Genomic DNA, 27,791 nt, shown 5'->3' with positions numbered 1-27,791 from the left:
CGGAGGGTTGGGCATAGCAGCCCTCTGACTGACCAATCCTCTTTAAGACCGCAGATCCCTCTGCTTAAGGTCATCTGCTGTTACCACAGACTGACTGCAGGCTGTGAAGTACATGGAGTAGATGTCTAAATAAAGAGACGGTGCGATAGGGATTTCAGAGTGAGTTGAGAAAGGCACAACTTCCATTCTAGCCAGTACATATTTCAGACAGATGTGGGTGTCAAGTGATGTTTTGTTATGCTTCTCAGAACTAACATAATATAGACAGTATGCAGAGCTTCTCAGAACTGAAAAATGTACAGTGCATAGTTCCTATTTCACTAGCATTAACATTTACATTCCAAATATTTGCTATGTACAGTGCATTCAGAAAGTATTCAGACCCCTTCACTTTTTGTTACGTTACAGCCTTATTCTAATGACAAAGTGAAAACAGTTTTTGCAAATGTATGAAAAACAGAAATACCTTATTTTCATAAGTATTCAGACCCTTTGCTATGAGACTCAAAACTGAGCTCAGGTGCATCTTGATCATCCTTGAGATATTTCTACAACTTGATTGGAATCCACCTGTGGCAAATTTAATTAATTGGAAATTATTAGGAAAGGCACACACACCTGACTATATGAGGTTCCAAAGTTGACAGTGCATGTCAGAGCAAAAACCAAGCCATGATGTCGAAGGAATTGTCCTTAGAGCTCCGAGACAGGATTGTGTCTAGGCACAGATCAGGGGAATGCTACCAAAACATTTCTGCAGCATTGAAGGTTCCCAAGAACACAGTGGCCTCCATCATTCTTAAATGGAAGAAGTTTGGAACCACCAGGACTCTTCCCCGACCTGGCCGCCCGGCCAAACTGAGCAATCGGTGGAGAAGGGCATTTGTCAGGGAGGTGACAAAGAACCCAATGGTCACTCTGAAAGAGCTCCAGAGTTCCTCTGTGGAGATGGGAGAACCTACCAGAAGAACAACCATCTCTGCAGCACTTCACCAATCAGGCCTTTATGGTAGAGTGGTCAGACAAAAGCCACTCCTCAGTAAAAGGTACACGACAGCCCAATAGGAGTTTGCCAAAAGGCACCTAAAGGACTCTCAGGCCATGATAAACAAGATTATCTGGTCTGATGAAACCAAGATTGAACTCTTTGGCCTGAATGTCAAGCATCACATCTGGCAGAAAACCAGGCACCGCTCTTCACTTGGCCAATACAATCCCTACAGTGAAGCATAGTGGTGGCAGCATCATGCTGTGGGGATGTTTTTCAGTGGCAGGGACTGTGAGACCAGGAGTGGCTTTGGGACAAGTCTCTGAATGTTCTTGAGTGGCCCAGCTGGAGCCCGGACTTGAACCCGATCGAACATCTCTGGAGAGACCTGAAAATAGCTCCCCAGCGACGCTCCCCATCCAACCTGAAAGAGCTTGAGAGGATCTGCAGAGGAATGGGACAAACTCCCCAAATACAGGTGTGCCAAGCTTGTAGCGTTACGCCCAATAAGACTTGAGGCTGTAATAGCGGCCAAAGGTTCTTCAACAAAGTACTGAATAAAGGGTCTGAATACTTCTGTAAATGTGATATTTCAGTTATTTTTTTTACATTACATTTAAGTCATTTAGCAGATGCTCTTATCCAGAGCGACTTACAAAATACTTCTATAAACCTGTTTTTGCTTTGTCATTTGGGGTTATTGTGTGTAGATTGATGAGGAAAAAAACAATTTAATCCATTTTAGAACAAGGCTATAACGTAACAAAATTAGGAAAAGGTCAAGGGGTCTGAATACTTTCTGAATGCACTGTAAATTTGCATTAGCCTGATCTGTAAAGCAATATAGGTCAACAGGTGCATAGGCAAGAGCCCAACTCATATATATCACAATGTACCCTACAACCAACCTAAAATAACCTTGTCACATACTGGGTCCATGTTTAGTAAACAACATAGTGATGTTCTAAGTATCTCAACCTTTGTCAGGCACATGATGTACAGAGACTCCTTGAGCACTCTGAAAATCAGAAAGATATAGTTGAGGCATCAAAGTTATCTTGAGTTATTTTTCTCAGGACGATCCTCATCATTTTGGGAGGATTTTCAACAATATTTACTTTTGAATGACCATTAGGTAGTGAATGACTAAGAAATATACAAACTACTGACATACAATATTATACCATCTCTGTAACTGTATTATTCATCATTTGTGTCAAACAACCTAATGAAAAAAACATGCCAACTTGAAAATGGTTGATGATCATAGCAAATTATTTATTCATGGATGACTTGCAAACAATTTAAATGTACTGGGACCTATTCAATAGCCTCGTCTCAGATAAGGATGCCATCTAGTGGTAGCTTTATGTTGTTACGCCTGAAGATTTCAAATGGAAAGAATGTCTGTATGGCATAAAGAGATGAGGCTAGAAGGGCATTTATATAGTGTACATTTCCTGCATTGGTTCCAGCAAAAGGAGTGCAAGCTCTATTACTAAGTTTCAGTCAGTGGAACTCAGTGCCCAAGTGCACCTGATATAAAGAGGAAATACGAGTTTATATTGACTGTAAAGAGGTGCTGACGCCTCGGTTTACGGATTAGTTTTTAAAATTGTAGTTTAACCTCCCTGGTCAAGGTTCTTTCTTCACACAGCGTCCTGTAGTACAGTCTTCCCGTCCGGTCCATTTCAGGCGGTTTTTAGCAAAGATTGCATAGGCTTTGTCCATGACTGGTCTAACGAGAGGCCATGACATGAAGCGGCCCAGCCAGCCTAAACCAACTGCACTGTACATGACTGTAAAGGCTGGAACTCCACGGTGAACCTGGAGGGAGGTGAGAGGAAGTGGCAGAGTTATTGAAAGAAGAGATGCATACTGTGGGTGTTACTAACTAAACAAATATATGAACGCAACATAAAGAGTTGGTCCAATATTTCATGAGCAGAAATAAAAAATCCCAGACATTTTCCATACACACAGAAAGCTTGTTGCTCTAAAACTGTGCATAAATTTGTTTACACCCCTGTTAGTAAGCATTTCTCCTTTGCCAAAATAATCCATCCACCTAACAGGTGGATATCAAGCTGATTAAACAGCATGATCATTACACAAGTGCTCCATGTGCTGGGAACAATAAAAGGCTACTAATGTGCAGGTTTGTCACACAACATCACAGATGTCTCAAGTTGAGGGAGCGTGCAATTGGCATGCTGACAGCAGAATTGTCCACCAGAGCTGCCACAGAATTGAATGTTAATTTCTCTACCACAGGTATTTCAAAACCGTCAAGGGTACGCAAAATTAAAATGTCATTCACATTTTAAAATATTTACATTTTCAAACAGTCCATTTATATTTTCCAACGGGGCTTTACATTTGGGTGAGTTTTCCCCCCCTCGCCTGAGTAGCCTCGTTTCAATGCCAAAAATAAAATTAAACCATCTAGTGTTCAGCGAAATAACAACACAATGTCAAATACAGGTAGCCTAGTCAAATGACTAACATCCAATCACATTAACCGTTACTCTCTCGTGGGAACTCCACAAACAGTCCGTATGTAGCTGCTGCTCATGTTGGTATCTGTACTGATGGAGCAAAAGCCATCACAGGAAGACATAGTGGAGTGGTAACGCACGTGCAAGCAGTTGCTCCCGACGCCACTTGGGTACACTGCAGCATCCACCGAGAGGCTCTTGCTGCCAAGGAATGCCTGACAGCTTGAAAGACGTTTTGGACGCTACAGGGAAAATGGTTAACTTTGTTAAAGCAAGGCCCCTGAACTCTCGTGTATTTTCTGTATTATGCAATGATATGCGCAGCGACCGTGTAACGCTTTTACCACATACAGAAGTTATCTAGTTATCAAGGGGCAAAATATTGACACATTTTTTTTAATTGCGAGAAGAGCTTGAAGTTCTCTTTACTGACTATAATTTTCACTTGTCTGACCGCATGATGACGAGAGACTGGCCTATCTTGGTGATGTTTTTTCTCGCCTGAATAATCTGAATCTAGGATTACAGGGATTTTCAGCAAATATATTCAAAGCGCGGGACAAAATTGAGGCTATGATTAAGAAGTTGGAGCTTTTGTCTGCTTTAACAAGGACAATACACAGGTCTTTCCATCATAGTACGATTTTTTGTGGGCAAATTAACTCAAGTTTACTGACAATGTCAAATGTGATATAGCGAAGCACCTAAGTGAGTTGGGTGTGCAATTACGCAGGTACTTTCCCTAAACGGATAACACAAACAACTGGATTCGTTATCCCTTTTCATGCCCTGCCTCCAGTCCACTTACCAATATCTGAACAAGAGAGCCTCATAGAAATTGCAACAAGCGGTTCTGTGAATGATTCAATTCAATTGAAGCCACTGCCAGATTTCTGGATAGGGCTGCGCTATCCTGCCTTGGCAAATCGCCCTGTTAAGACAGTGATGCCCTTTGCAACCACGTACCTATGTGAGAGTGGATTCTCGGCCCTCACTAGCATGAAAAAGAAATACAGACCGACTGTGTGTGGCAAATGATTTATGACTGAGACTCTCCAATACAACCCAACATTGCAGAGTTATGTGCATCCTTTCAAGCACACCCTTCTCATTAACCTGTGATGAGTTAGTCACAATTTTTGATGAACAATGATGGCAAGAAACAACATTAGAGAGTGTGCTGACTGGTGCTAGAGGGGGTACGCAGCTGTAGGTTGAATGTTTGAAGGGGTATGGGCGTATAAAAGGTTTGGGAACCACTGCTTTAACATAAGCCACCCCAACATAATTTTAGAGAATTTGGCTGTACGTCCAACCGGCCTCACAACCACAGACCTCCACATCCGGTTTCTTCACCTGTCGGATCGTCTGCGGCCACCCAGACAGCTGATGAAACTGTGGGTTTGCACAACTAGGGCTGTGGTGGTCATGAAATTTTGCCAGCCAGTGATTGTCAAGCAAATAACTGCTGGTCTCATGGCAATTGACAGTTAATTAACAAACACATTTAGCATCTCCTGGCTTCCACACACAGCCTACAAACCACTGATGCAGACCTTTGGAAAATCTACATTTTAAAAAGTCTAATAAATAAATTGAAATTAGCTTACATCATCACAATAAATCCATTATTTATTTTAGACGTTCTAAAATGTAGTCTATTAGTAGTCTAACAGAATAGCATACTTTTGAGTTGTCCTCATGTTAGACCCTGATCTGGCTATGCCATATGGCTGTGGGCTAACTAGTTCATTTAGCAGACAAGATTTGCTCTATTTAAAAAATATACTATATCTATATATAGTATGAAGAACACAATTGAACATAGCTGAATAAAATAGAAATATTTTATCCAAATTATTTGAGGGAGTGAACACATGCAGCTATTCTGTGTTGAGCGGTTAACAAAGAAACAGGTCCTCCTATATGCTAAATTTAGAGTTACTTATGCAACTTTAGTTGTGATACAAATGTTGGGCTATATGTTTTGATATTTAATACATTCCAAGGCTGCATGATACATACGACTAATGATGATTTGAAAAAAGCTGCATGAAAAGCACGAGCTCTGCTTAGCTTTTTTTTTTTTGCACAGGTTGCACACACTTAATCAGTCTCTTATTCACAATTAAACAAGCACTTAGTATGACCGTAACGCATCCTAAAATAATACATGCCTTTGCGGCCAGTGTCCGTTGTGCCCTTGGGATGAATATCCCCCATAGTACAAAAGTTGGCCTATTCCATTCTGTGCAAGAAATAAATATTCCAAGCATAGCCTGGGACAGTTGTGGGATGAGATGAAATACAAAATTAATACAACCACTAGAATCAAAAAACGTTTTAAAAGCAATGAGCCATGATCCAGCCTGTATCACATCCGGCCGTGATTGGGAGTCCCATAAGGCAGCACACAATTGGCCCAGCAGTGTGCCCCAGCAGAGTGCCCCATGGTGATGGTGGGGTTCTGATATGGGCAGGTATAAGCTAAGTACAACGAGCACAATCGCATTTTATCGATGGCAATTTGAATTCAGTGAGCTTCCGTGACAAGATCCTGAGGCCCATTGTTGTGCCATTCATCCACTGTAATCACCTCATGTTTCAGCATGATAATGCATGACCCCGTGTCACAAGGATCTGTACACAATTCCTGGAAGCTGAAAATGTCCCAGTTCTTCCATGGCCTGCATACTCACCAGACATGTCACCTGTTGAGCATGTTTTAGATGCTCTGGATCGAGTGTTTGACAGCGTGTTCTAGTTCCCGCCAATATCCAGCAACTTTGCACAGCTATTGAAGAGGAGTGGAACAACATTCCACAGGCCACAATCAACAGCCTGATCAACTCTATGTGAAGGAGATGTGTTGTGCTGCATGAGACAAATGGTGGTCACACCAGATACTGCCTGGTTCTGATCCACACCCCTACCTTTTTGTTGTTGTTGTTGAGGTATCTTTCATTTAGATTTTTGTTCAGCAAACAAAGGACCGACAACATAGCCATTCTTGCCATGCATATTTGCAGTGTCGTTCCAACTCAAGCTGTTTACCTTGTTATTCTCATCAATCACGTGCATCTCGTCCATGGCCATCTCATAGCTGATTCCCCCATAATTCTCTTCATTGAAGCATTGCAGGGAGATGTCCACAAAGTCTACTTTCCCTGGTCGGTTTCTCTGCAGAAACTGCAGGAATTGGATCTCTTTAACACATATGGGGCATTCTCCATCATATAGCACCTGTGATTGAGTGGAACGGAGAAAAAACAGTTTATGTATTTCATTGACAGTTGATCTCCAGCTACCGATTAGCTCAAAATGTTCCTACAGTCTTGTTGGCTGTTTTATTGTAGCATATGCATTGAATATATTGTTGACATTAATCTTGTTTTGGAGCCCAGGATATGCAACATGAGTTACCTTACCCTGACAGCAGCAGGGTCCGTTGAATAGGTCCGATGGCTGCAGAGAGGTCGTGTCAAACCAATCACAGACCTTGAACTCACACTACTGGTTATTCTAGCCAACAGTGTCCTCACAGTAGACAGCATTCTGTGGCAGCCACCGCACTAACTGAAGCAGTCTGGACCCCAGGAATATAAAATCAGGAAATAAAGTATTAATGATAGCTGTGATTATTGCTTGTGCTTAATTAAATTAAAACCATACTTTTCAATTTTGTTTCCAAACATAGTGAGTATGTAGAACAAATACATTGACCAAAACCTATCCCTAAATGTACAAAAACAAATATTTGGAAAATATTTGGAATTACTAGCTAGGTGAAAAAAAGTGGTTTAGCTAGCTAACGTTATTTGCTTTTGCTAGATAGATACCGTAGCTAGCTACAGTATGTCACTTAACAACAAACTGTAGAGAATGAATTAGACTGGCTACCAGATTAGCTAGTCATTCTAGCAAAGTCAATAGACAATAAACCTTAACTATACAAAGTATGCGATCAGGTCTTACCAAACAGCAGAGGATGGTCCAATTCAGGCAAGCTGTGATTCTCAATGACACTGGCAGACACTAAAATCCAAACGTTACACAACTGCATTGTAGCTAGTTCAAAATGCTGGCATTGTTGATAGTTTAGCTAATGGTACTTAGTTTCAGCATTGCTGTAGGTAAGAGTAGGCTCATGTAATTGTAGCCTAGCTAATTATGATAAAATAACGATGGAAGTTTATTTGGACAGCTGCTGGCTAACGACTAGCTAACAACAACATTTTAGCATGTTTTATAACGAACGTGGTCGCAGGTCATTCTGGGATTTGAAGTCCGTTTTGGGACCTGTAGTCCCGATGTTGGCCAATGACGTGACTTGAGTGAACGCCAACAATTATTGTCTACTATAGTCATTGGCCTCACCTCAGCTAACGGAATGTCTGATACCCGAGCAATGTACACAGAAAACGATGATACTAAAGAGTAACTATACTCTCTGGTGATACACCCCCTGAAACGTCTGCCGGCTAGTTGTGTTATTCAACAAACCTGCTTTTTTCGCCATCAAGCCAATCTGCTGGGAGCTACAGTCGTAATGGGATATTGAAAGGGAACATTTTTTACATGGGGAAAGTATTAATTATTAAATTATTAAATGTGTGACAGTTTACTTGACACAAGACTGAAATCAAACATTACACTATTGATTAAATGTGCATTTTACATTTACTGCAACTTTCACAGCATTTGTCAATAACCAAGTCTAGGTTGTACAATCAGTAACATAATAAGAATATTCATTGACATTTTGGGATAGGTGCAACATAAGAAAAACGATAACATGGGTTTGAGTGAGAGGTCTGTTGTCTCCAAGTGGCCACACACATCTCAAAACTGTGCGCACAGTTCCTAAGTAATTTCCATGCAATCATGTAATTAGATAAATAAATACACTGACCAAAAATATAAACACAACATGTAAAGTGTTGGTCCCATGTTTCATGAGCTGAAATAAAAGATACTCTAAATTTTCCATACGCACAAAAAGCTTATTTCTCAAATTGTGTGCACAAATTTGTTTACATCCCTGTTATTGAGCATTTCTCCTTTGCCAACATAATTCATCCACCTGACAGGTGAGACATATCAAGAAGCTGATTAAACCGCATGGTCATTACATAGGTGCACCTTGTACCGGGGACAATAAAAGGACACACACTACAATATCACAGATTACTCAAGTTGAGGGAGCATGCAATTGGCATGCTGACTGCAGGAATGTCCACCAGAGCTGTTGCTAGAGAATTGCATGTTAATTTCTCTACCATAAGCATACTCAAACGTTGTTTTAGGGAATTTGGCAGTATGTCCATCTGTCCACACAACTGCAGACCACACCAGCCCAGTACCTCCATATCTGGCTTTTTCGCCTGTGGGATCATCTGAGACCAGCCACCTGGACAGCTGATGAAACTGTGGGTTTACACAACTGAAGAATTTCTCCACAAACTGTCATAAACTTTCTCAGCGAAGCTCATTTGCATGCTCGTCGTTTTCATCAGGGTCTTCACCTCAAATCAAATTTTATTTGTCACATACACATGGTTAGCAGATGTTAATGCGAGTGTAGCGAAATGCTTGTGCTTCTAGTTCCGACAATGCAGTGATAACCAACAAGTAATCTAACTAACAATTCCAAAACTACTGTCTTATACACAGTGTAAGGGGATAAAGAATATGTACATAAGGATATATGAATGATGGTACAGGGCAGCATACAGTAGATGGTATCGAGTACAGTATATACATATGAGATGAGTATGTAGACAAAGTAAACAAAGTGGCATAGTTAAAGTGGCTAGTGATACATGTATTACATAAGGATGCAGTCGATGATATAGAGTACAGTATATACGTATGCATATGAGATGAATAATGTAGGGTAAGTAACATTATATAAGGTAGCATTGTTTAAAGTGGCTAGTGATATATTTACATAATTTCCCATCAATTACCATTATTAAAGTGGCTGGAGTTGGGTCAGTGTCAATGACAGTGTGTTGGCAGCAGCCACTCAATGTTAGTGGTGGCTGTTTAATAGTCTGATGGCCTTGAGATAGAACTGTTTTTCAGTCTCTCGGTCCCAGCTTTGATGCACCTGTACTGACCTCGCCTTCTGGATGATAGATAGCGGGGTGAACAGGCAGTGGCTTGGGTGGTTGATGTCCTTGATGATCTTTATGGCCTTCCTGTAACATCGGGTGGTGTAGGTGTCCTGGAGGGCAGTTAGTTTGCCCCCGGTGATGCGTTGTGCAGACCTCACTACCCTCTGGAGAGCCTTACGGTTGAGGGCGGAGCAGTTGCCGTACCAGGCGGTGATACAGCCCGCCAGGATGCTCTCGATTGTGCATCTGTAGAAGTTTGTGAGTGCTTTTGGTGACAAGCCAAATTTCTTCAGCCTCCTGAGGTTTAAGAGGCGCTGCTGCGCTTCTTCTTCACGACGCTGTCAGTGTGAGTGGACCAATTCAGTTTGTCTGTGATGTGTATGCCGAGGAACTTAAAACTTGCTACCCTCTCCACTACTGTTCCATCGATGTGGATAAGGGGGTGTTCCCTCTGCTGTTTCCTGAAGTCCACAATCATCTCCTTAGTTTTGTTGACGTTGAGTGTGAGGTTATTTTCCTGACACCACACTCCGAGGGCCCTCACCTCCTCCCTGTAGGCCGTCTCGTCGTTGTTGGTAATCAAGCCTACCACTGATGTGTCGTCCGCAAACTTGATGATTGAGTTGGAGGCGTGCGTGGCCACGCAGTCGTGGGTGAACAGGGAGTACAGGAGAGGGCTCAGAACGCACCCTTGTGGGGCCCCCGTGTTGAGGATCAGCGGGGAGGAGATGTTGTTGCCTACCCTCACCACCTGGGGGCGGCCCGTCAGGAAGTCCAGTACCCAGTTGCACAGGGCGGGGTCGAGACCCAGGGTCTCGAGCTTGATGACGAGCTTGGAGGGTACTATGGTGTTGAATGCCGAGCTGTAGTCGACGAACAGCATTCTCACATAGGTATTCCTCTTGTCCAGGTAGGTTAGGGCAGTATGCAGTGTGGTTGAGATTGCGTCGTCTGTGGACCTATTTGGGCGGTAAGCAAATTGGAGTGTGTCTAGGGTGTCAGGTAGGGTGGAGGTGATATGGTCCTTGACTAGTCTCTCAAAGCACTTCATGATGACGGAAGTGAGTGCTACGGGGCGGTAGTCGTTTAGCTCAGTTACCTTAGCTTTCTTGGGAACAGGAACAATGGTGGCCCTCTTGAAGCACCTGACTGCAGTTTGGTGTGGTAACTGACTTAGTGGGCAAATGCTCACCTTTGATGGCCACTGGCACGTTGGAGAAGTGTACTCTTCACGGATTAATATCGGTTTCAACTGTAGCGTGGAGATAACAGACAATGTGTATGGCGTCGTGTGCGAGAGCGGATTGCTGATGTCAACATGTGAACAGTGTCCCCCATGGTGGGGGTGGGGGTGGGGTTGTGGTAAAGGCAGGCATAAGCTACGAACAATGAACACAGTTGCATTTTATGGATAGCAATTTGAATGCCCAGAGATACCGTGAAAGATCCTAAGGCCCATTGCCGTGCCATTTTTTCCAAGATGGCGTAGCAATCGGACGTGTGTTTTGTCTTGTCCCGTCCTGTCTAGTGTAAATATAGTTTTCTTCGTTTTTTTTCTGTATATATTTCGTACATATTTTAATCTCACTTTCAAACTAGAGCTGAATATACTTTCCTGCAACCCGCATCACCCAATGTGGTACGGATCTGCTTTTTCCATACTTTACTTTAGAACCGGAACCACCATCAGAAGCTAGCCAGCTAACTAGCTACTAGCTCGTACTCAGTTAGCCATTGCTAGCGGTCTTCAAAGCTAACTAGGACACCAGTGCGACATCAACCCAGAGCATATCAGACTGCTCTTTCTCTACCACATCTCCGGATTCCTACCGCAAGCTCTGAACCTTTACACCGGATCATCGCAACTAGCTAGCTGCAATCCGAGTGGCTACTCCTCCTGTAAGTCTAACGTCTGCTCTGTCCCAAAACAAGCTACAGTTAGCCTTGAGCTAAGCCCATCTCCCGACTAGCCGAAGAGGCCCAACAATACCTCTTTTGCCAATTGGCCTGGACCCTTTACTGCCGACACGGAGCCCCGCCGATCCATCACGACTGGTCCGCCGACATAATCGTCCGAGGTGGTTTCAACAGGCTTTTTCGTTGCGACATCGCCAAAGATCCATCTGCTGGCCAAGGCCCGCGAGCTTTCTGAAACGCTGTGTCTCCAGCTCACCCAGCGCACTAGAGCTCCTGTAGCATACTCCTGGGCTACAATTACCCGGGCCCGCGACCGGTCTGTCGATGTCACCGCAAGAAGAGGAATAAACAGACTCACCCCATCGCGACGTCCCCCAAAGGTTAGCTCTCTAGCCCTCGCTATCTCCCTGCTTGCTAATTCGGCCTGCTAACGGCTAGCTTGTCTAGCCCGGGCCTACGAACTGTTAGCTTGTTAGCACAGGCCTGCTAACCATCTGGCTCACTGCATTCCAAACACTCTGAACCCATTTACTTTATATCTCTCTTTGATTTTTATTTTGTTTATACATTCCGGAAACCTGCCCCACCCACTGTGATACGGAATCGCTATCACCTTTAATTTTTATTTTATTTTTATGACACACTCAAGAACCTCCAGACGCTAACCAGCTAACTAGCTACAAGCTATTTAGTCATTGTTAGTTTTTTTTTTTTTTTTTTTTTTAAACCTGGATAACACTCGCCAGCCCAGCTTCCCTGCCCATCCACCGCTGCCCCTGGACACTGATCTCTCGGCTACATAGCTGACGACGCTGGACTGTCCATTAATCACGGTACTCCATTCTGCTTGTTTGTTTTATCTGTCGGCCCAGTTGCCTAGTCAACGCCATTTTACCTGCTGTTTGTTGTGCTAGCTGATTAGCCTCGCCTACTGTTTTTAGCTAGCTTTCCCAATTCAACACCTGTGATTACTGTATGCCTCGCTGTATGTCTCTCCCAAATGTCAATATGCCTTGTATACTGTTGTTCAGGTTAGTTATCATTGTTTTAGTTCACAATGGAGCCCCTAGATCCACTCTGCATACCCCTGTTACCTCCTTTGTCCCACCCCCCACACATGCGGTGACCTCACCCATTACAACCAGCATGTCCAGAGATACAACCTCTTTCATCATCACCCAGTGCCTGGGCTTACCTCCGCTGTACCCGCACCCCACCATACCCCTGTCTGCGCATTATGCCCTGAATATATTCTACCACGCCCAGAAACCTGCTCCTCTTATCCTCTGCCCCCAACGCTCTAGGCGACCAGTTTTGATAGCCTTTAGCCGCACCCTCATACTACTCCTTCTCTGTTCCGCGGGTGATGTGGAGGTAAACCCAGGCCCTGCATGTCCCCAGGTACCCTCATTTGTTGACTTCTGTGATCGAAAAAGTCTTGGTTTTATGCATGTCAACATCAGAAGCCTCCTCCCTAAGTTTGTTTTACTCACTGCTTTAGCACACTCTGCTAACCCTGATGTCCTTGCCGTGTCTGAATCCTGGCTCAGGAAGGCCACCAAAAATTCAGAGATTTCCATACCCAACTATAACATCTTCCGTCAAGATAGAACTGCCAAAGGGGGCGGAGTCGCAGTCTACTGCAGAGATAGCCTGCAAAGTAATGTCATACTCTCCAGGTCCATACCCAAACAGTTTGAACTACTAATTTTGAAAATTACTCTCTCCAGAAACAAGTCTCTCACTGTTGCCGCCTGCTACCGACCCCCGTCAGCTCCCAGCTGTGCCCTGGACACCATTTGTGAATTGATCGCCCCCCATCTAGCTTCAGAGTTTGTTCTGTTAGGTGACCTAAACTGGGATATGCTTAACACCCCGGCAGTCCTACAATCTAAGCTAGATGCCCTCAATCTCACAAATAATCAAGGAACCCACCAGGTACAACCCTAACTCTGTAAACAAGGGCACCCTCATAGACGTCATCCTGACCAACTGGCCCTCCAAATACACCTCCGCTGTCTTCAACCAGGATCTCAGCGATCACTGCCTCATCGCCTGTATCCGCCACGGAGCCGCAGTCAAACGACCACCCCTCATCACTGTCAAACGCTCCCTAAAACACTTCTGTGAGCAGGCCTTTCTAATCGACCTGGCCCGTGTATCCTGGAAGGACATTGACCTCATCCCATCAGTTGAGGATGCCTGGTCATTCTTTAAAAGTAACTTCCTCACCATTTTGGATAAGCATGCTCCGTTCAAAAAATGCAGAACCAAGAACAGATACAGCCCTTGGTTCACTCCAGACCTGACTGCCCTCGACCAGCACAAAAACATCCTGTGGCGGACTGCAATAGCATCGAATAGCCCCCGTGATATGCAACTGTTCAGGGAAGTCAGGAACCAATACACGCAGTCAGTCAGGAAAGCTAAGGCCAGCTTCTTCAGGCAAAAGTTTGCATCCTGTAGCTCCAACTCCAAAAAGTTCTGGGACACTGTGAAGTCCATGGAGAACAAGAGCACCTCCTCCCAGCTGCCCACTGCACTGAGGCTAGGAAACACGGTCTCCACCGATAAATCCATGATTATCGAAAACTTCAATAAGCACTTCTCAACGGCTGGCCATGCCTTCCGCCTGGCTACTCCAACCTCGGCCAACAGCTCCGCCCCCCCGTAGTTCCTCACCCAAGCCTCTCCAGGTTCTCCTTTACCCAAATCCAGATAGCAGATGTTCTGAAAGAGCTGCAAAACCTGGACCCGTACAAAATCAGCTGGGCTTGACAATCTGGACCCGCTATTTCTGAAACTATCTGCCGCCATTGTCGCAACCCCTATTACCAGCCTGTTCAACCTCTCTTTCATATCGTCTGAGATCCCCAAGGATTGAAAGCTGCCGCAGTCATCCCCCTCTTCAAAGGAGGAGACACCCTGGACCCAAACTGCTATAGACCTATATCCATCCTGCCCTGCCTATCTAAGGTCTTCGAAAGCCAAGTCAACAAACAGGTCACTGACCATCTCGAATCCCACCGTACCTTCTCCGCTGTGCAATCTGGTTTCCGAGCCGGTCACGGGTGCACCTCAGCCACTCTCAAGGTACTAAATGATATCATAACCGCCATCGATAAAAGACAGTACTGTGCAGCCGTCTTCATCGACCTCGCCAAGGCTTTCGACTCTGTCAATCACCAAATTCTTATCGGCAGACTCAACAGCCTCGGTTTTCGGATGACTGCCTTGCCTGGTTCACCAATTACTTTGCAGACAGAGTTCAGTGTGTCAAATCAGAGGGCATGCTGTCCGGTCCTCTGGCAGTCTCTATGGGGGTGCCACAGGGTTCAATTCTCGGGCCGACTCTTTTCTCTGTATATATCAATGATGTTGCTCTTGCTGCGGGCGATTCCCTGATCCACCTCTACGCAGACGACACCATTCTATATACTTTCGGCCCGTCATTGGACACTGTGCTATCAAACCTCCAAACGAGCTTCAATGCCATACAGCACTCCTTCCGTGGCCTCCAACTGCTCTTAAACGCGAGTAAAACCAAATGCATGCTTTTCAACCGATCGCTGCCTGCACCCGCATGCCCGACTAGCATCACCACCCTGGATGGTTCCAACCTTGAATATGTGGACATCTATAAGTACCTAGGTGTCTGGCTAGACTGCAAACTCTCCTTCCAGACTCACATCAAACATCTCCAATCAAAAATCAAATCCAGAGTCGGCTTTCTATTCCGCAACAAAGCCTCCTTCACTCACGCTGCCAAGCTTACCCTAGTAAAACTGACTATCCTACCGATCCTCGACTTCGGCGATGTCATCTACAAAATGGCTTCCAACACTCTACTCAGCAAACTGGATGCAGTCTATCACAGTGCCATCCGTTTTGTCACTAAAGCACCTTATACCACCCACCACTGCGACTTGTATGCTCTAGTCGGCTGGCCCTCACTACATATTCGTCGCCAGACCCACTGGCTCCAGGTCATTTACAAGTCCATGCTAGGTAAAGCTCCGCCTTATCTCAGTTCACTGGTCACGATGGCAACACCCATCCGTAGCACGCGCTCCAGCAGGTGTATCTCACTGATCATCCCTAAAGCCAACACCTCATTTGGCCGCCTTTCGTTCCAGTACTCTGCTGCCTGTGACTGGAACGAATTGCAAAAATCGCTGAAGTTGGAGACTTTTATCTCCTCACCAACTTCAAACATCAGCTATCCGAGCAGCTAACCGATCGCTGCAGCTGTACATAGTCTATAGGTAAATAGCTCACCCTTTTTCACCTACCTCATTCCCATACTGTTTTTATACTGTTTTTATTTATTTACTTTTCTGCTCTTTTGCACACCAATATCTCTACCTGTACATGCCCATCTGATCATTTATCACTCCAGTGTTAATCTGCAAAATTGTATTATTCGCCTACCTCCTCATGCCTTTTGCACACATTGTATATAGACTGCCCATTTTTTTCTACTGTGTTATTGACTTGCTAATTGTTTACTCCATGTGTAACTCTGTGTTGTCTGTTCACACTGCTATGCTTTATCTTGGCCAGGTCGCAGTTGCAAATGAGAACTTGTTCTCAACTAGCCTACCTGGTTAAATAAAGGTGAAATAAAAAAAATAAAAAAAATTCATCCACTGGCATCACTTCATGTTTCAAGATGATAATGCACAGCCCCATGTCACAAGGATCTGTACACAATTCCTGGAAGCTGAACATGTCCCAGTTCTTCCACAGCCTGCCTGCTCACCAGACACGTCACCCTTTGTGTATGTTTGGGATGCTCTGGATTGTTATCTTCTCATGGCTGGGGGGCAGTATTGAGTAGCTTACATGAATAGGGTGTCCAGAGTAAACTGCCTTCTACTCAGGCCCAGAAGCTAAGATATGAATATTATTAGTAGATTTGGATAGAAAATACTGTGAAGTTTCTAAAACTGTCTGTGAGTATAACAGAACTCATATGACAAGCAAAAACCGGAGAAAAAATCCAACCAGGAAGTGGGAAATCTGAGGTTTGTAGGTTTTGTAGGCCTATCCAAGATACGGTGTAAATTTGGTCCGATAGCACTTCCTAAAGCTTCCACTAGATGTCAACAGTCTTTAGAACCTTGTTTCAGGCTTCTACTGGGAAGGGGGAGCAATAAGAGCTGTTTGAACCAGGTGTCTGGCAGAATGCCATGAGCTAAATCATGCACACGGCCGTGAGAGTTAGCTGCGTTCCTTTTCATTTCTGAAGACAAAGGAATTATCCGGTTGAAACATTATTGAAGAGTTGTTAAATACACCCTAAAGATTGATTCTATACATCGTTTGACATGTTCCTACGAACTGTAATATAACTTTTTAAAACTTTTGTCTGGACTAAGTGTGCCTGCGCCTCATGAATTTGTATTTGTGAACTAAACACTCGAACAAAAAGGAGGTATTTGGACATAAATTATGGACTGTATCGAACAAAGCAAACATTTGTGTAACTGGGATTCCTGGGAGTGCATTCTGAGGAATATCATCAAAGGTAAGTTAATATTTATAATGCTATTTCTGCCTTCTGTTGACTCCACAACATGGTGGGTATCTGTATGGCTTGTTTTGGTTCCTGAGCGCTGTACTCAGATTATTGCATGGTGTGCTTTTTCCGTAAAGCTTTTTTGAAATCTGACACAGCGGTTGCATTAAGGAGACGTTTATCTATAATTCCATGCATAAAAGTTGTATCTTTTATCAATGTTTATTATGAATATTTCTGTAAGTTGATGTGGCTCTCTGCAAAATCACCGGATGTTTTGGAAGCAAAATATTACTGAACATAACGTGCCTATGTAAACTGAGATTTTTGGATATAAATATGAACTTTATCAAACAAAACATACATTTATTGTGTAACATGAAGTCTATGAGTGTCATCTGATGAAGATCAAAGGTTAGTGATTCATTTTCTCTCTATTTCTGCTTTTTCTGACTCCTTCTGCTTTGGACAGCCATTTTTCCTTTCTGAAAAATGGCTGTGTTTTTCTGTGACTAGGTGCTGACCTAACATAATCGCATGGTGTTATGACATGTTTATATTTTTTGCTTTCGTCATAAAGCCTTTTGAAATCGGACACTGGGGTGGAATTAACAACAAGTTTATCTTTAAAATGGTGTTTAATACTTGTATGTTTGAGGAATTTTAATCATGAGATTTCTGTTTGAATTTGGCGCCCTGCACTTTCCCTGGCTATTGTCATATCGATCCCGTTAACGGGATTTCAGCCGTAAGGTGATTTATGACAGCGTGTTCCAGTTTCCACCTGCAACTAGGTAAAATCTTTGAATTTGTGGCATGTTACATTTTATATTTTTGTTCAGTGTTAATGCAGACTTGCCAGGAGAACTGGGCTACTGTAGCTAAGTCTCCCAAGTGTGTGTAGTTTGATTGTTTACTTTTTGGACCATCAGTGCCAGGCAAGTGCAATCGAGCAACGCACTGTGACATTGATCAAGCAATGGTGTGTTACTATCCACAGACGTTTGATTGACACCCCTCATTATCCTATTTGAGGAATAAATACAGAAATGAAAAATATACAAATGAATGAAAGTGTGAATAATTAGATCATAGATAAACAATTTAATATATATACATACAGTGGGGAGAACAAGTATTTGATACACTGCCGATTTTGATGGTTTTCCTACTTACAAAGCATGTAGAGGTCTGTAATTTTTTTAATCATATGTGCACTTCAACTGTGAGAGACGGAATCTAAAACAAAAATCCAATTGTATGATTTTTAAGTAATTCATTTGAATTTTATTGCATGACATAAGTATTTGATCACCTACCAACCAGTAAGAATTCCAGCTCTCACAGACCTGTTAGTTTTTCTTTAAGAAGCCCTCCTGTTCTCCACTCATTACCTGTATTAACTGCACCAATTTGAACTCGTTACCTGTATAAAAGACACCTGTCCACACACTCAATCAAACAGACTCCAATCTCTCCACAATGGCCAAGACCAGAGAGCTGTGTAAGGACATCAGGGATAAAATTGTAGACCTGCACAAGGCTGAGATGGGCTACAGGACAATAGGCAAGCAGCTTGGTGAGAAGGCAACAACTGTTGGCGCAATTATTAGAAAATGGAAGAAGTTCAAGATGACGGTCAATCACCCTCGGTCTGGGGCTCCATACAAGATCTCACCTTGTGGGGCATCAATGATCGTGAGGAAGGTGAGGGATCAGCCCAGAACTACACGGCAGGACCTGGTCAATGACCTGAAGAGAGCTGGGACCACAGTCTCAAAGAAAACCATTAGTAACACACTACGCCGTCATGGATTAAAATCCTGCAGCGCACGCAAGGTCTCCCTGCTCAAGCCAGCGCATGTCCAGGCCCGTCTGAAGTTTGCCAATGACCATCTAGATGATCCAGGGGAGGAATGGGAGAAGGTCATGTGGTCTGATGAGACAAAAATAGAGCTTTTTGGTCTAAACTCCACTCGCCAAGTTTGGAGGAAGAAGAAGGATGAGTACAACCCCAAGAACACCATCCCAACCGTGAAGCATGGAGGTGGAAACATCATTCTTTGGGGATGCTTTTCTGCAAAGGGGACAGGACGACTGCACCGTATTAAGGGGAGGATGGATGGTGCTATGTATTGCGAGATCTTGGCCAACAACCTCCTTCCCTCCGTAAGAGCATTGAAGATGGATCGTGGCTGGGTCTTCCAGCATGACAACGACCCGAAATACACAGCCAGGGCAACTAAGGAGTGGCTCCGTAAGAAGCATCTCAAGATCCTGGAAAATCTTTGGAGGGAGCTGAAAGTCTGTATTGCCCAGCGACAGCCCCGAAACCTGAAGGATCTGGAGAAGGTCTGTATGGAGGAGTGGGCCAAAATCCCTGCTGCAGTGTGTGCAAACCTGGTCAAGAACTACAGGAAAACGTATGATCTCTGTAATTGCAAACAAAGGTTTCTGTACCAAATATTAAGTTCTGCTTTTCTGATGTATCAAATACTTATGTCATGCAATAAAATGCTAATTAATTACTTAAAAATCATACAATGTGATTTTCTGGATTTTTGTTTTAGATTCCGTCTCTCACAGTTGTGTGCCTATGATAAAAAAAATTACAGACCTCTACATGCTTTGTAAGTAGGAAAACCTGCAAAATCGGCAGTGTATCAAATACTTGTTCTCCCCACTGTATATGAAGAGAAATTCATGAATTCTGGTCAGCATTTTAGTATGTCCTTGCTCATTTATTTGTTTAAGTGTGGATTTATTTATTCTCTTATCTATTTATGTTTGCATTTATTTATAATTATGGCAGATTTGATCCTCACTATAACACATATGGAAATGATTCATACCCTTTCTCTTTTTACACATTTTGTTACGTTACAGCCTTATTAAAACATTTATGAAATAAAATAAAATCTACATCAATCTACACACAATACCCCATAAAGAAATGTTTGCAAATGTATTAAAAATAAAAAACAAATACCTTATTTGCATAAGTATTCAGACCCTATGCTATGAGACTCAAAATTGAGCTCAGGTGCATCCTGTTTCCATTGACCATCCTTGAGATGTTTCTATAATTTAATTGGAGTCCACCTGTGGTAAATTCAATTGATTGGACATGATTTGGAAAGGTACACACCTGTATATGTAAGGTCCCACAGTTGACAGTGCATGTCAGAGCAAAAACCAAGCCATGAGGTCAAACGAATTACCCAAAGAGCTCAAAGACAGGATTGTGTTGATGCACAGATCTGGGGAAGGGTACCAAAAAATGTCTGCAGCATTGGTGGTCCCCAAAAACACAGTTGCCTCCATCATTCTTAAATGGAAGAAGTTTGGACGAACCAAGAGCTGGAAGTTTGGAGCTGAGCAATCGGGAAAGAAGGGCCTTGGTCAGGGAGGTGACTAAGAAACCGATTGTCACTCTGACAGAGCGCTCCACAGAGTTCCTCTGTGGAGATCGGAGAACCTTCCAGAAGGACAACCATTTCTGCAGCACTCCACCAATCAGGCCTTTATGATAGTGAGCAGACGGAAGCCACTCCTCAGTAAAAGGCACATGACAGTCCGCTTGGAGTTTGCCAAAGGCACCTAAAGACTCTTAGATCATAAAAATCAAGATTCTCTTGTCTGATGAAACCAAGATTGAACTCTTTGGCCTGAATGACAAGCTCCATACGAACAGTTATTTTGCTGACGTTGCTTCCAGAGGCAGTATATTGTTGCAATCGAGGGCAAACAGTTGCAACACTCATTGTTACTCCTAGACATTGCATCGCTGTGTACCTGATTTTATATACGGTGTCACGACTTCCACCGAAGTCGGTCCCTCTTCTTGTTCGGGCGGCGTTAGGCGGTCGACGTCACCGGCCTTCTAGCCACCGCCGATCCACTTTTCATTTTCCATTTGTTTTGTCTTTGTTTTACACACCTGGTTTCAATTCCCCAATTGCATGTTCATTATTTAACCCTCTGTCTTCCCCATGGTTTTTGTGCGTGATTGTTTATGTATGTTCGGTCCGTTATTGTTGGCTCGGTATTACTACATGTTATTGGACTATTTGAGTAAAGTTACTTGTGTTACTCATCTCTGCTGTCCTGCGCCTGACTCTTCTGCACCAGCTACACCCAGACCACTACATACAGCCAGTCAGCAACAGATGTGGCTGAAACAGTAGAATCCACTAATTTGAAGGATTGTCCACATACGTTTGTATTTATAGTGTATATATGAATTATAATTGTTGCATGATGATAGTGACGAATGCATAATAATATAAAAGAAGGAAGGAGTGTATCTTTTCTCTGTTTTTTGTTGAATGTATAAATCCCTGTGACAGCAATCTATTATCTCAGTCACTTGTAATGTTCTTTTGATCCAAGTCACAACAGGTCATTTTAGACAACAATATCCTGTTTCCACAGCTCAGTCACTAATTAACCATGCGGCCAGCACTAACCTGGGTTTCAGCCCACCAGATTGAGGCTGGGCTGTGGTTCCTTATGCGCCATCAGGTTCTCATATGCCTTCCCTAAATCGCTCACCATCTAATTCAAGGAAATTCAGAAAATACTTCAACATCTTTTACAGTGAGATTGTATGGGTGTCCTCAATCATGCTGGCTGCCATGTACACAGGTGCACAAGTGTATACTGTGCATTTCATAGTTATGGCTATTCAATCAAATACATGCTTAACTGAATGACAGACAGAATATGATATGGAATTTTATTGAATAGCTTGGGGGTAGGCCTCGTCTCTGAGGAATGCTTTTCAGAGCCATATGCTTATGACAGGTTTCCCTATACTGGGCAGCTGGCATTGAACCCCCCCCCCCAAAAAAAATCTGAAAAATCAGTCACAAAAGATCAGTTACTCACCAGGGAGAAGGGACATGGTGGAGCAATGGTTGCATCTAAAGATAGATACATGTAAAGAGATGCATGCTAATAACAGAACAAAAGTTCAATTGTGCTGCAATGGAAAGTATCATATGGAATGTTTATTAATGCAAGCTCGCTTAGCGCAAGATGAAAATTGTGTAATGTGTTTGGTAGGAACGAGACGTTTGCATGTACGTCTACCCAGCCATGCATGCCGTAAGAGATATGCATGATTAACATGAAACACTAACCGAGCGTCAGGCCCAACAGTGCACACAGAAATGCAGAAAGAAATGGGCACCTTCCCAAGTCTAAACCCAATGCTGTCCTGCTGAGTGCCTCGCATTGTCATGCTGATTTATTTAGAAGAAATGCTATGTATGACGGTACGTAGAACCCTACCACAAATGCTGTAATGCGATTTATAAAATATGAGGAGTTTGCTGCATCTAACCCAGTTGTGCATGCGGTAAACGAGCGATAGGTGGTGTCTGACCCAAAAGCCATTGGAAACTCCCCAACTAAAATAGCTATTGATACCCATGGTAAGGAGCCATTGCTCTGAAAATGTCAAATAGATTGGACCTAACATGCGAGACGTAGCAGAGCATAACTATCCACCTAGCTGCTGGAGAGGGATGGTGGAATTATACCTAATGTAGCTGCGGTGGTGTCGGCTCCAGTTTTGAACAAAATACCAGTGTAGCATAGAGGGGAAGATAGCACCTTTTAATATTACTTGAGAAAGGAGAGAAGTGAAACAGGAGGGTTGAATAGCATGGATTAAAAGAGAATGATGTGCAGAGCAGGTTCGACAGTGAATAAATAAACACAAAGCAAGAGAAAGGATTAAGTGTAAGTGCGAGCTATCATGATAATACCACAGGAACCCGATTTAGAATGCTTAGGTGTGAGACTAATGATTAAGATGAAAAGACCAGATCAGAAACCCTAAATCACGTGAAGGAAATAGTGATAGGAGTTGTGAACTCACCATTGACGGAATCATGGAGAAAGAAGACAATGTCACGGAGGCGTCAATGCAGAAGGAACCGGCTTTGAGGCTGAGAGTATATGTTGGAAAATAGGAAGTAGCAAGTTGCTTAGGGCAGAGATTACAACTGTGATGAACAGCCGCGCTGATTGGATATAAATTGGAAAAGATGGCACGAGACAAAGCAACTAGACGTAGATGTCTGACTAATTTGGTTTGCCTAGTGTGCGACATGCTGATGCAAGGCCTATGAGTTGAGGCCCACCAAAGATGAACCAATTAATTAACGTAAAACTGATGCTGTGGACTACTAGCCTGAAAGTCCCCCCAAAATTACACAGATGTGAAGAGCAGTGGTGGAAAAAGTACCGAATTGGCATACTTGAGTAAAAGTAAAGACACCTTCATAAAAACTGACTCAAGTAAAAGTCATCCAGTAAAATTTTACTTGAGTAAAAGTCTAAAAGTATTTGGTTTTAAATATACAGTCGTGGCCAAAAGTTTTGAGAATGACACAAATATTAATTTTTACAGTCTGATGCCTCAGTTTGTATGATGGCAATTTGCATATACTCCAGAATGTTATGAAGAGTGATCAGATGAATTGCAATTAATTGCAAAGTCCCTCTTTGCCATGCAAATGAACTGAATCCCAAAACTAAATTTCAACTGCATTTCAGCCCTGCCACAAAAGGACCATCTTACGTCATGTCAGTGATTCTCTCGTTAACACAGGTGTGAGTGTTGACGAGGACAAGGCTGGAGATCACTCTGTCATGCTGATTGAGTTCGAATAACAGACTGGAAGCTTCAAAAGGAGGGTGGTGCTTGGAATCATTGTACTTCCTCTGTCAATCATGGTTACCTGCAAGGAAACACATGCCGTCATCATTGCTTTGCACAAAAAGGGCTTCACAGGCAAGGATATTGCTGCCAGTAAGATTGCCCCTAAATCAACCATTTATTGGATCATCAAGAACTTCAAGGAGAGCAGTTCAATTGTTGTGAAGAAGGCTTCAGGGCGCCCAAGAAAGTCCAGCAAGTGCCAGGACCGTCTGACAGGTGTGAGTGCATCTGCACGCACAGTGAGGTGAAGACTTTTGGAGGATGGCCTGGTATCAAGAAGGGCAGCAAAGAAGCCACTTCTCTCCAGGAAAAACATCAGGGACAGACTGATATTCTGCAAAAGGTACAGGGATTGGACTGCTGAGGACTGGGGTAAAGCCATTTTCTCTGATGAATCTCCTTTCCGATTGTTTGGAGCATCTGGAAAAAAGCTTGTCCAGAGAAGACAGGGTGAGCGCTACCATCAGTCCTGTGTCATGCCAACAGTAAAGCATCCTGAGAACATTCATGTGTGGGGTTGCTTCTCAGCCAAGGGAGTGGGCTCACTCACAATTTTGTCTAAGAACACAGCCATGAATAAAGAATGGTACCAACACATCCTCCCATCCATCCAGGAACAGTTTGGTGACGAACAATGCATTTTCCAGCACGATGGAGCGCCTTGCCATAAGGCAAAAGTGATAACTAAGTGGCCCGGGAACAAAACATAGATATTTTGGGTCCATGGCCAGGAAACTCCCCAGACCTTAATCCCATTGAGAACTTGTGGTCAATCCTCAAAAGGCAGGTGGACAAACAAAAACCCACAAATTCTGACAGACTCCAAGCATTGATTATGCAAGAATGGGCTGCCATCAGTCAGGATGTGGCCCAGAAGTTAATTGAAAGCATGCCAGGGCGGATTGCAGAGGTCTTGAAAAAGAAGGGTCAACACTGCAAATACTGACTCTTTGCATCAACTTCATGTAATTGTCAATAAAAAGCCTATGACACTTATGAAATGCTTGTAATTATACTTCAGTATTCCATAGTAACATCTGACAAAAATATCTAAAGACACTGAAGCAGCAAACTTTGTGGAAATTAATATTTGTGTCATTCTCAAAACCTTTGGCCACGACTGTACTTAAGTATCAAAAGTATAAGTATAAATCATTTAAAATTCCTTATATTAAGCAAACCAGGTGGCACCATTTTCTTGTTTTTATTTACGGATAGCCACGGGCACACTCCAACATAATTTACAAACGAAACGTGTGTTTAGTGAGTCCGCCAGATCAGATGCAGTAGGGAAAACAAGGGATGTTCTGTTGATAAGTGTGTGAATTGGACAATTTTCCTGTCCTGTTAAGCTTTCAAAATGTAACAAGTACTTTTGGGTGTCAAGGAAAATGAACGGAGCAAAAAGTACATTATTTTCTTAAGCAATATAGTGAAGTAAAAGTAGTTTAAAAATATACATAAAGTAAAGTAAAGATACCCCCAAAAAACTACTTCAGTAGTATTTTTCCACCACTGGTGAAGAGTCTGTAGTAAACCCATTCTCAGAGGCAACAGTCAAACCCATAATGAGATCTGAAATCAGGCGGTATTTCAACATGACCATAGAAACTAAGACCAGCTGTCAAAAGGTGCCAGAGTAAAAGTGTTATGAAAAATTGAGTGCAACCCAAACCCTGTGTAGGTGCCAGATTAACCTTGCACACGAGCAGTAAAGGAAACAGCGTGGTAAACCCATTGCTGGGTAGCCTTCATTGTCATCCAGAAGGTGGTGGCAATGGGACCAAACCGTTGTAAGTAGAGTAGGATGTTCAAATTTGACATAAATAAGCATTTCCCTGGATCAGTTCAGCAAGATGTCACCTGGTTTTTAAAAGACTAAAGCTTCACCTGTAACAATATATATATATTTAGAATGACAAAACCTGGAAATTAGCATTAATAAGCTACGGGCAACATAACTGAAGCTGAAAGCCACAGTTCTTGATTGATATATTACTGTCGATGGCCACCCTTCCGCAGTTTGCAGCTGGGAGGATGGAGAATATTTCCATTATTCGAGATTTAAAAAAGCATGGATAAATATTCAATTTCAGTCACTGATGAATGAATTGATGAAATTACTAATGTTGCAAAGCACCACTTGTGAAAGGCTACAATTATATAAGCAAACTAATGTCAGATATGAATGACTAGCTTACAGACTTATAAAACGTGGTCTCTGATTTCTATAAGATACCAATCCACGATTACTGTGATGGATTGTCGGCGAGGCGTTTGACAAACTTTCTGGAGTTCACACTAGTTCGACTCCACTCATATGCAACCAAGTAGCTCTGAACAGCATTCAGCCTGTGTAGATCAGGCCCGGGAGGGCACAACCATGAATGACACGACAGTGTTATATGACATTCCATACGTTGAGCCACCAAACAGCACAGATGAACCATTGTCCCTGTAAAGGAAAGATAAAGAAAGTTTAACAAAACATGTTGTTTAGCAAACAGCCATATTCAAATTTGAGCTGTAATGGTGTTGATATTGCCCGTCTTGACAGCAGAGGGCACACTTGTTAATTGTAATGCCCTGTACTGCTTATGAACAGGAAGTAGTTCTATTGGTGAAAGTAGGGAAGCACTTAAATATGAATCATTGTTAATGTTTAGACAATTATTTTCATTTATCATGAATAAGCACAGGTTATTGATACTTCCTATTATGACATTTATTTAGAAGATTCTTGAAATACCGTGACCCCATTCTTGTGGAAAGCTGCTATAGACCACCAAGTGGTAACAGTCAGTATCTGGATAATGTGTGAAATGCTTGATAATGTATGTGATATCAGAGAGGTATATTTTCTGGGTAATTTTCAATATTGACTGGCTTTCATCACGTGCCCACTCAAGAAAATGCTTCAAACTGTAACCAGTGCCTGTAACCTGTTTCAGGTTATCAGTCAACCTACCAGGGTAGTTACAAACAGCACAGGAATGGAATCAACATGTATTGATCACAACTTTACTAACGCTGCAGAAATGTGAAAGAGTATTCAAATTCATAGGATGTGGTGATTACAAAATAGAAGCCATATCTAGGAAAACCAAAGTTCCAAAGAATGGGCTTAATATAGTGTTTAAAAACGTCTTAGGGCTAGGCGTCCCGCTAGCGGTGAAACTCAAGGGCGCGCAATTCAAATAAATAATCATAAAAAGTATGGATATTAAACATTTAGGTACATATAAGTGTCTTATATCGGTTGAAAGTTGAAATTCTTGTTAATCTAACTGCACTGTCCAGATCAGACTATGGGAGGCACACAGTACTACATAGAGCCATGACTACATGGAACTCTATTCCACATTAAGTAACTGATGCAAGCAGTAAAATTAGATTTAAAAAAATACTCCTTATTGGACAGCGGGGACTGTGAAGCAACACAAACATAGGCACAGACACATGCATACACATACACGATAACATGCACACTATACACACATACACATACACAATAACATGCACACTATACACACATACACATAGACGTACACATGCACACTATACACACATACACATAGACGTACACATGGATTTAGTACTATAGATATGTGGTAGTGGTGGAGTAGGGGCCTGAGAGCACACAGTGTGTTGGGAAATCTGTGACTGTGTTATGTTTTTAAAATGGTATGAACTGCCTTGATTTTGCAAGAGTAGCTGCTGACTTGGCATCGGATAATGGGAATCCATAATAAATACAAATAAGTTTGTTACAACCTAGCCTAAGAGAGAGAAAACAGAGTAATCAAGGTGACAGACAGTGAAACATTCAATACCGCCTTGCACACTTGTCTGCATCTAGCTGATCTAGGGTGTAGTCATTAGTCCAACAGTTGCAAATGAGAAATCAGGTATGTTTCTCTCCGTGCTTCCGTTTAAGAAAGGTTTTTCAACAGAATCAGCGGAATGAACACAGTTCACTTTCATTGCAGCCACATACAAACAGCATGATCTTTTG

At 42.7% G+C, this 27,791-nt stretch overlaps 1 protein-coding gene across 2 annotated transcripts; it reads right to left on the bottom strand.

Annotated features, from left to right (window-relative positions):
- Nucleotides 1-2,245: 2,245 nt before the first annotated feature.
- On the bottom strand, nucleotides 2,246-23,067 carry LOC118359858 (uncharacterized). Of its 2 annotated transcripts, none has more exons than XM_035738710.2 (4): nucleotides 22,931-23,067; nucleotides 6,915-7,072; nucleotides 6,541-6,729; nucleotides 2,246-2,815 (listed from the first exon to the last, which is right to left on the bottom strand). In XM_035738710.2, the coding sequence occupies exons 2-4, from the start codon at nucleotides 7,038-7,040 to the stop codon at nucleotides 2,624-2,626; spliced, it is 507 nt and encodes a 168-aa protein (XP_035594603.1). In that variant the 5' UTR covers nucleotides 7,041-7,072; nucleotides 22,931-23,067; the 3' UTR covers nucleotides 2,246-2,623. The 2 variants fall into 2 exon arrangements, with proteins under 2 accessions (XP_035594603.1, XP_035594601.1); XM_035738708.2 differs by lacking the exon at nucleotides 22,931-23,067 and adding an exon at nucleotides 7,462-7,759.
- Nucleotides 23,068-27,791: the final 4,724 nt, after the last annotated feature.

Source organism: Oncorhynchus keta, chromosome 27 (assembly GCF_023373465.1).
Source record: "Oncorhynchus keta strain PuntledgeMale-10-30-2019 chromosome 27, Oket_V2, whole genome shotgun sequence".
Classification (NCBI taxonomy): Eukaryota; Metazoa; Chordata; class Actinopteri; order Salmoniformes; family Salmonidae; genus Oncorhynchus; species Oncorhynchus keta.
Note: the sequence above shows the minus strand (reverse complement) of the source record. Positions and strands in the feature narration are given on the sequence as shown.

What these genes read in the sequence shown, in the direction of transcription:
- LOC118359858 (XM_035738710.2), bottom strand. Translation starts at nt 7,040, where the DNA reads ATGCTGTCTACTGTGAGGACACTGTTGGCTAGAATAACCAGTAGTGTG. An exon ending in CGGACCCTGCTGCTGTCAGG is followed by an intron (nt 6,730 to 6,914) that starts GTAAGGTAACTC and finishes ACTCAATCACAG; the next exon opens with GTGCTATATGATGGAGAATG. An exon ending in TGATTGATGAGAATAACAAG is followed by an intron (nt 2,816 to 6,540) that starts GTAAACAGCTTG and finishes ACCTCCCTCCAG; the next exon opens with GTTCACCGTGGAGTTCCAGC.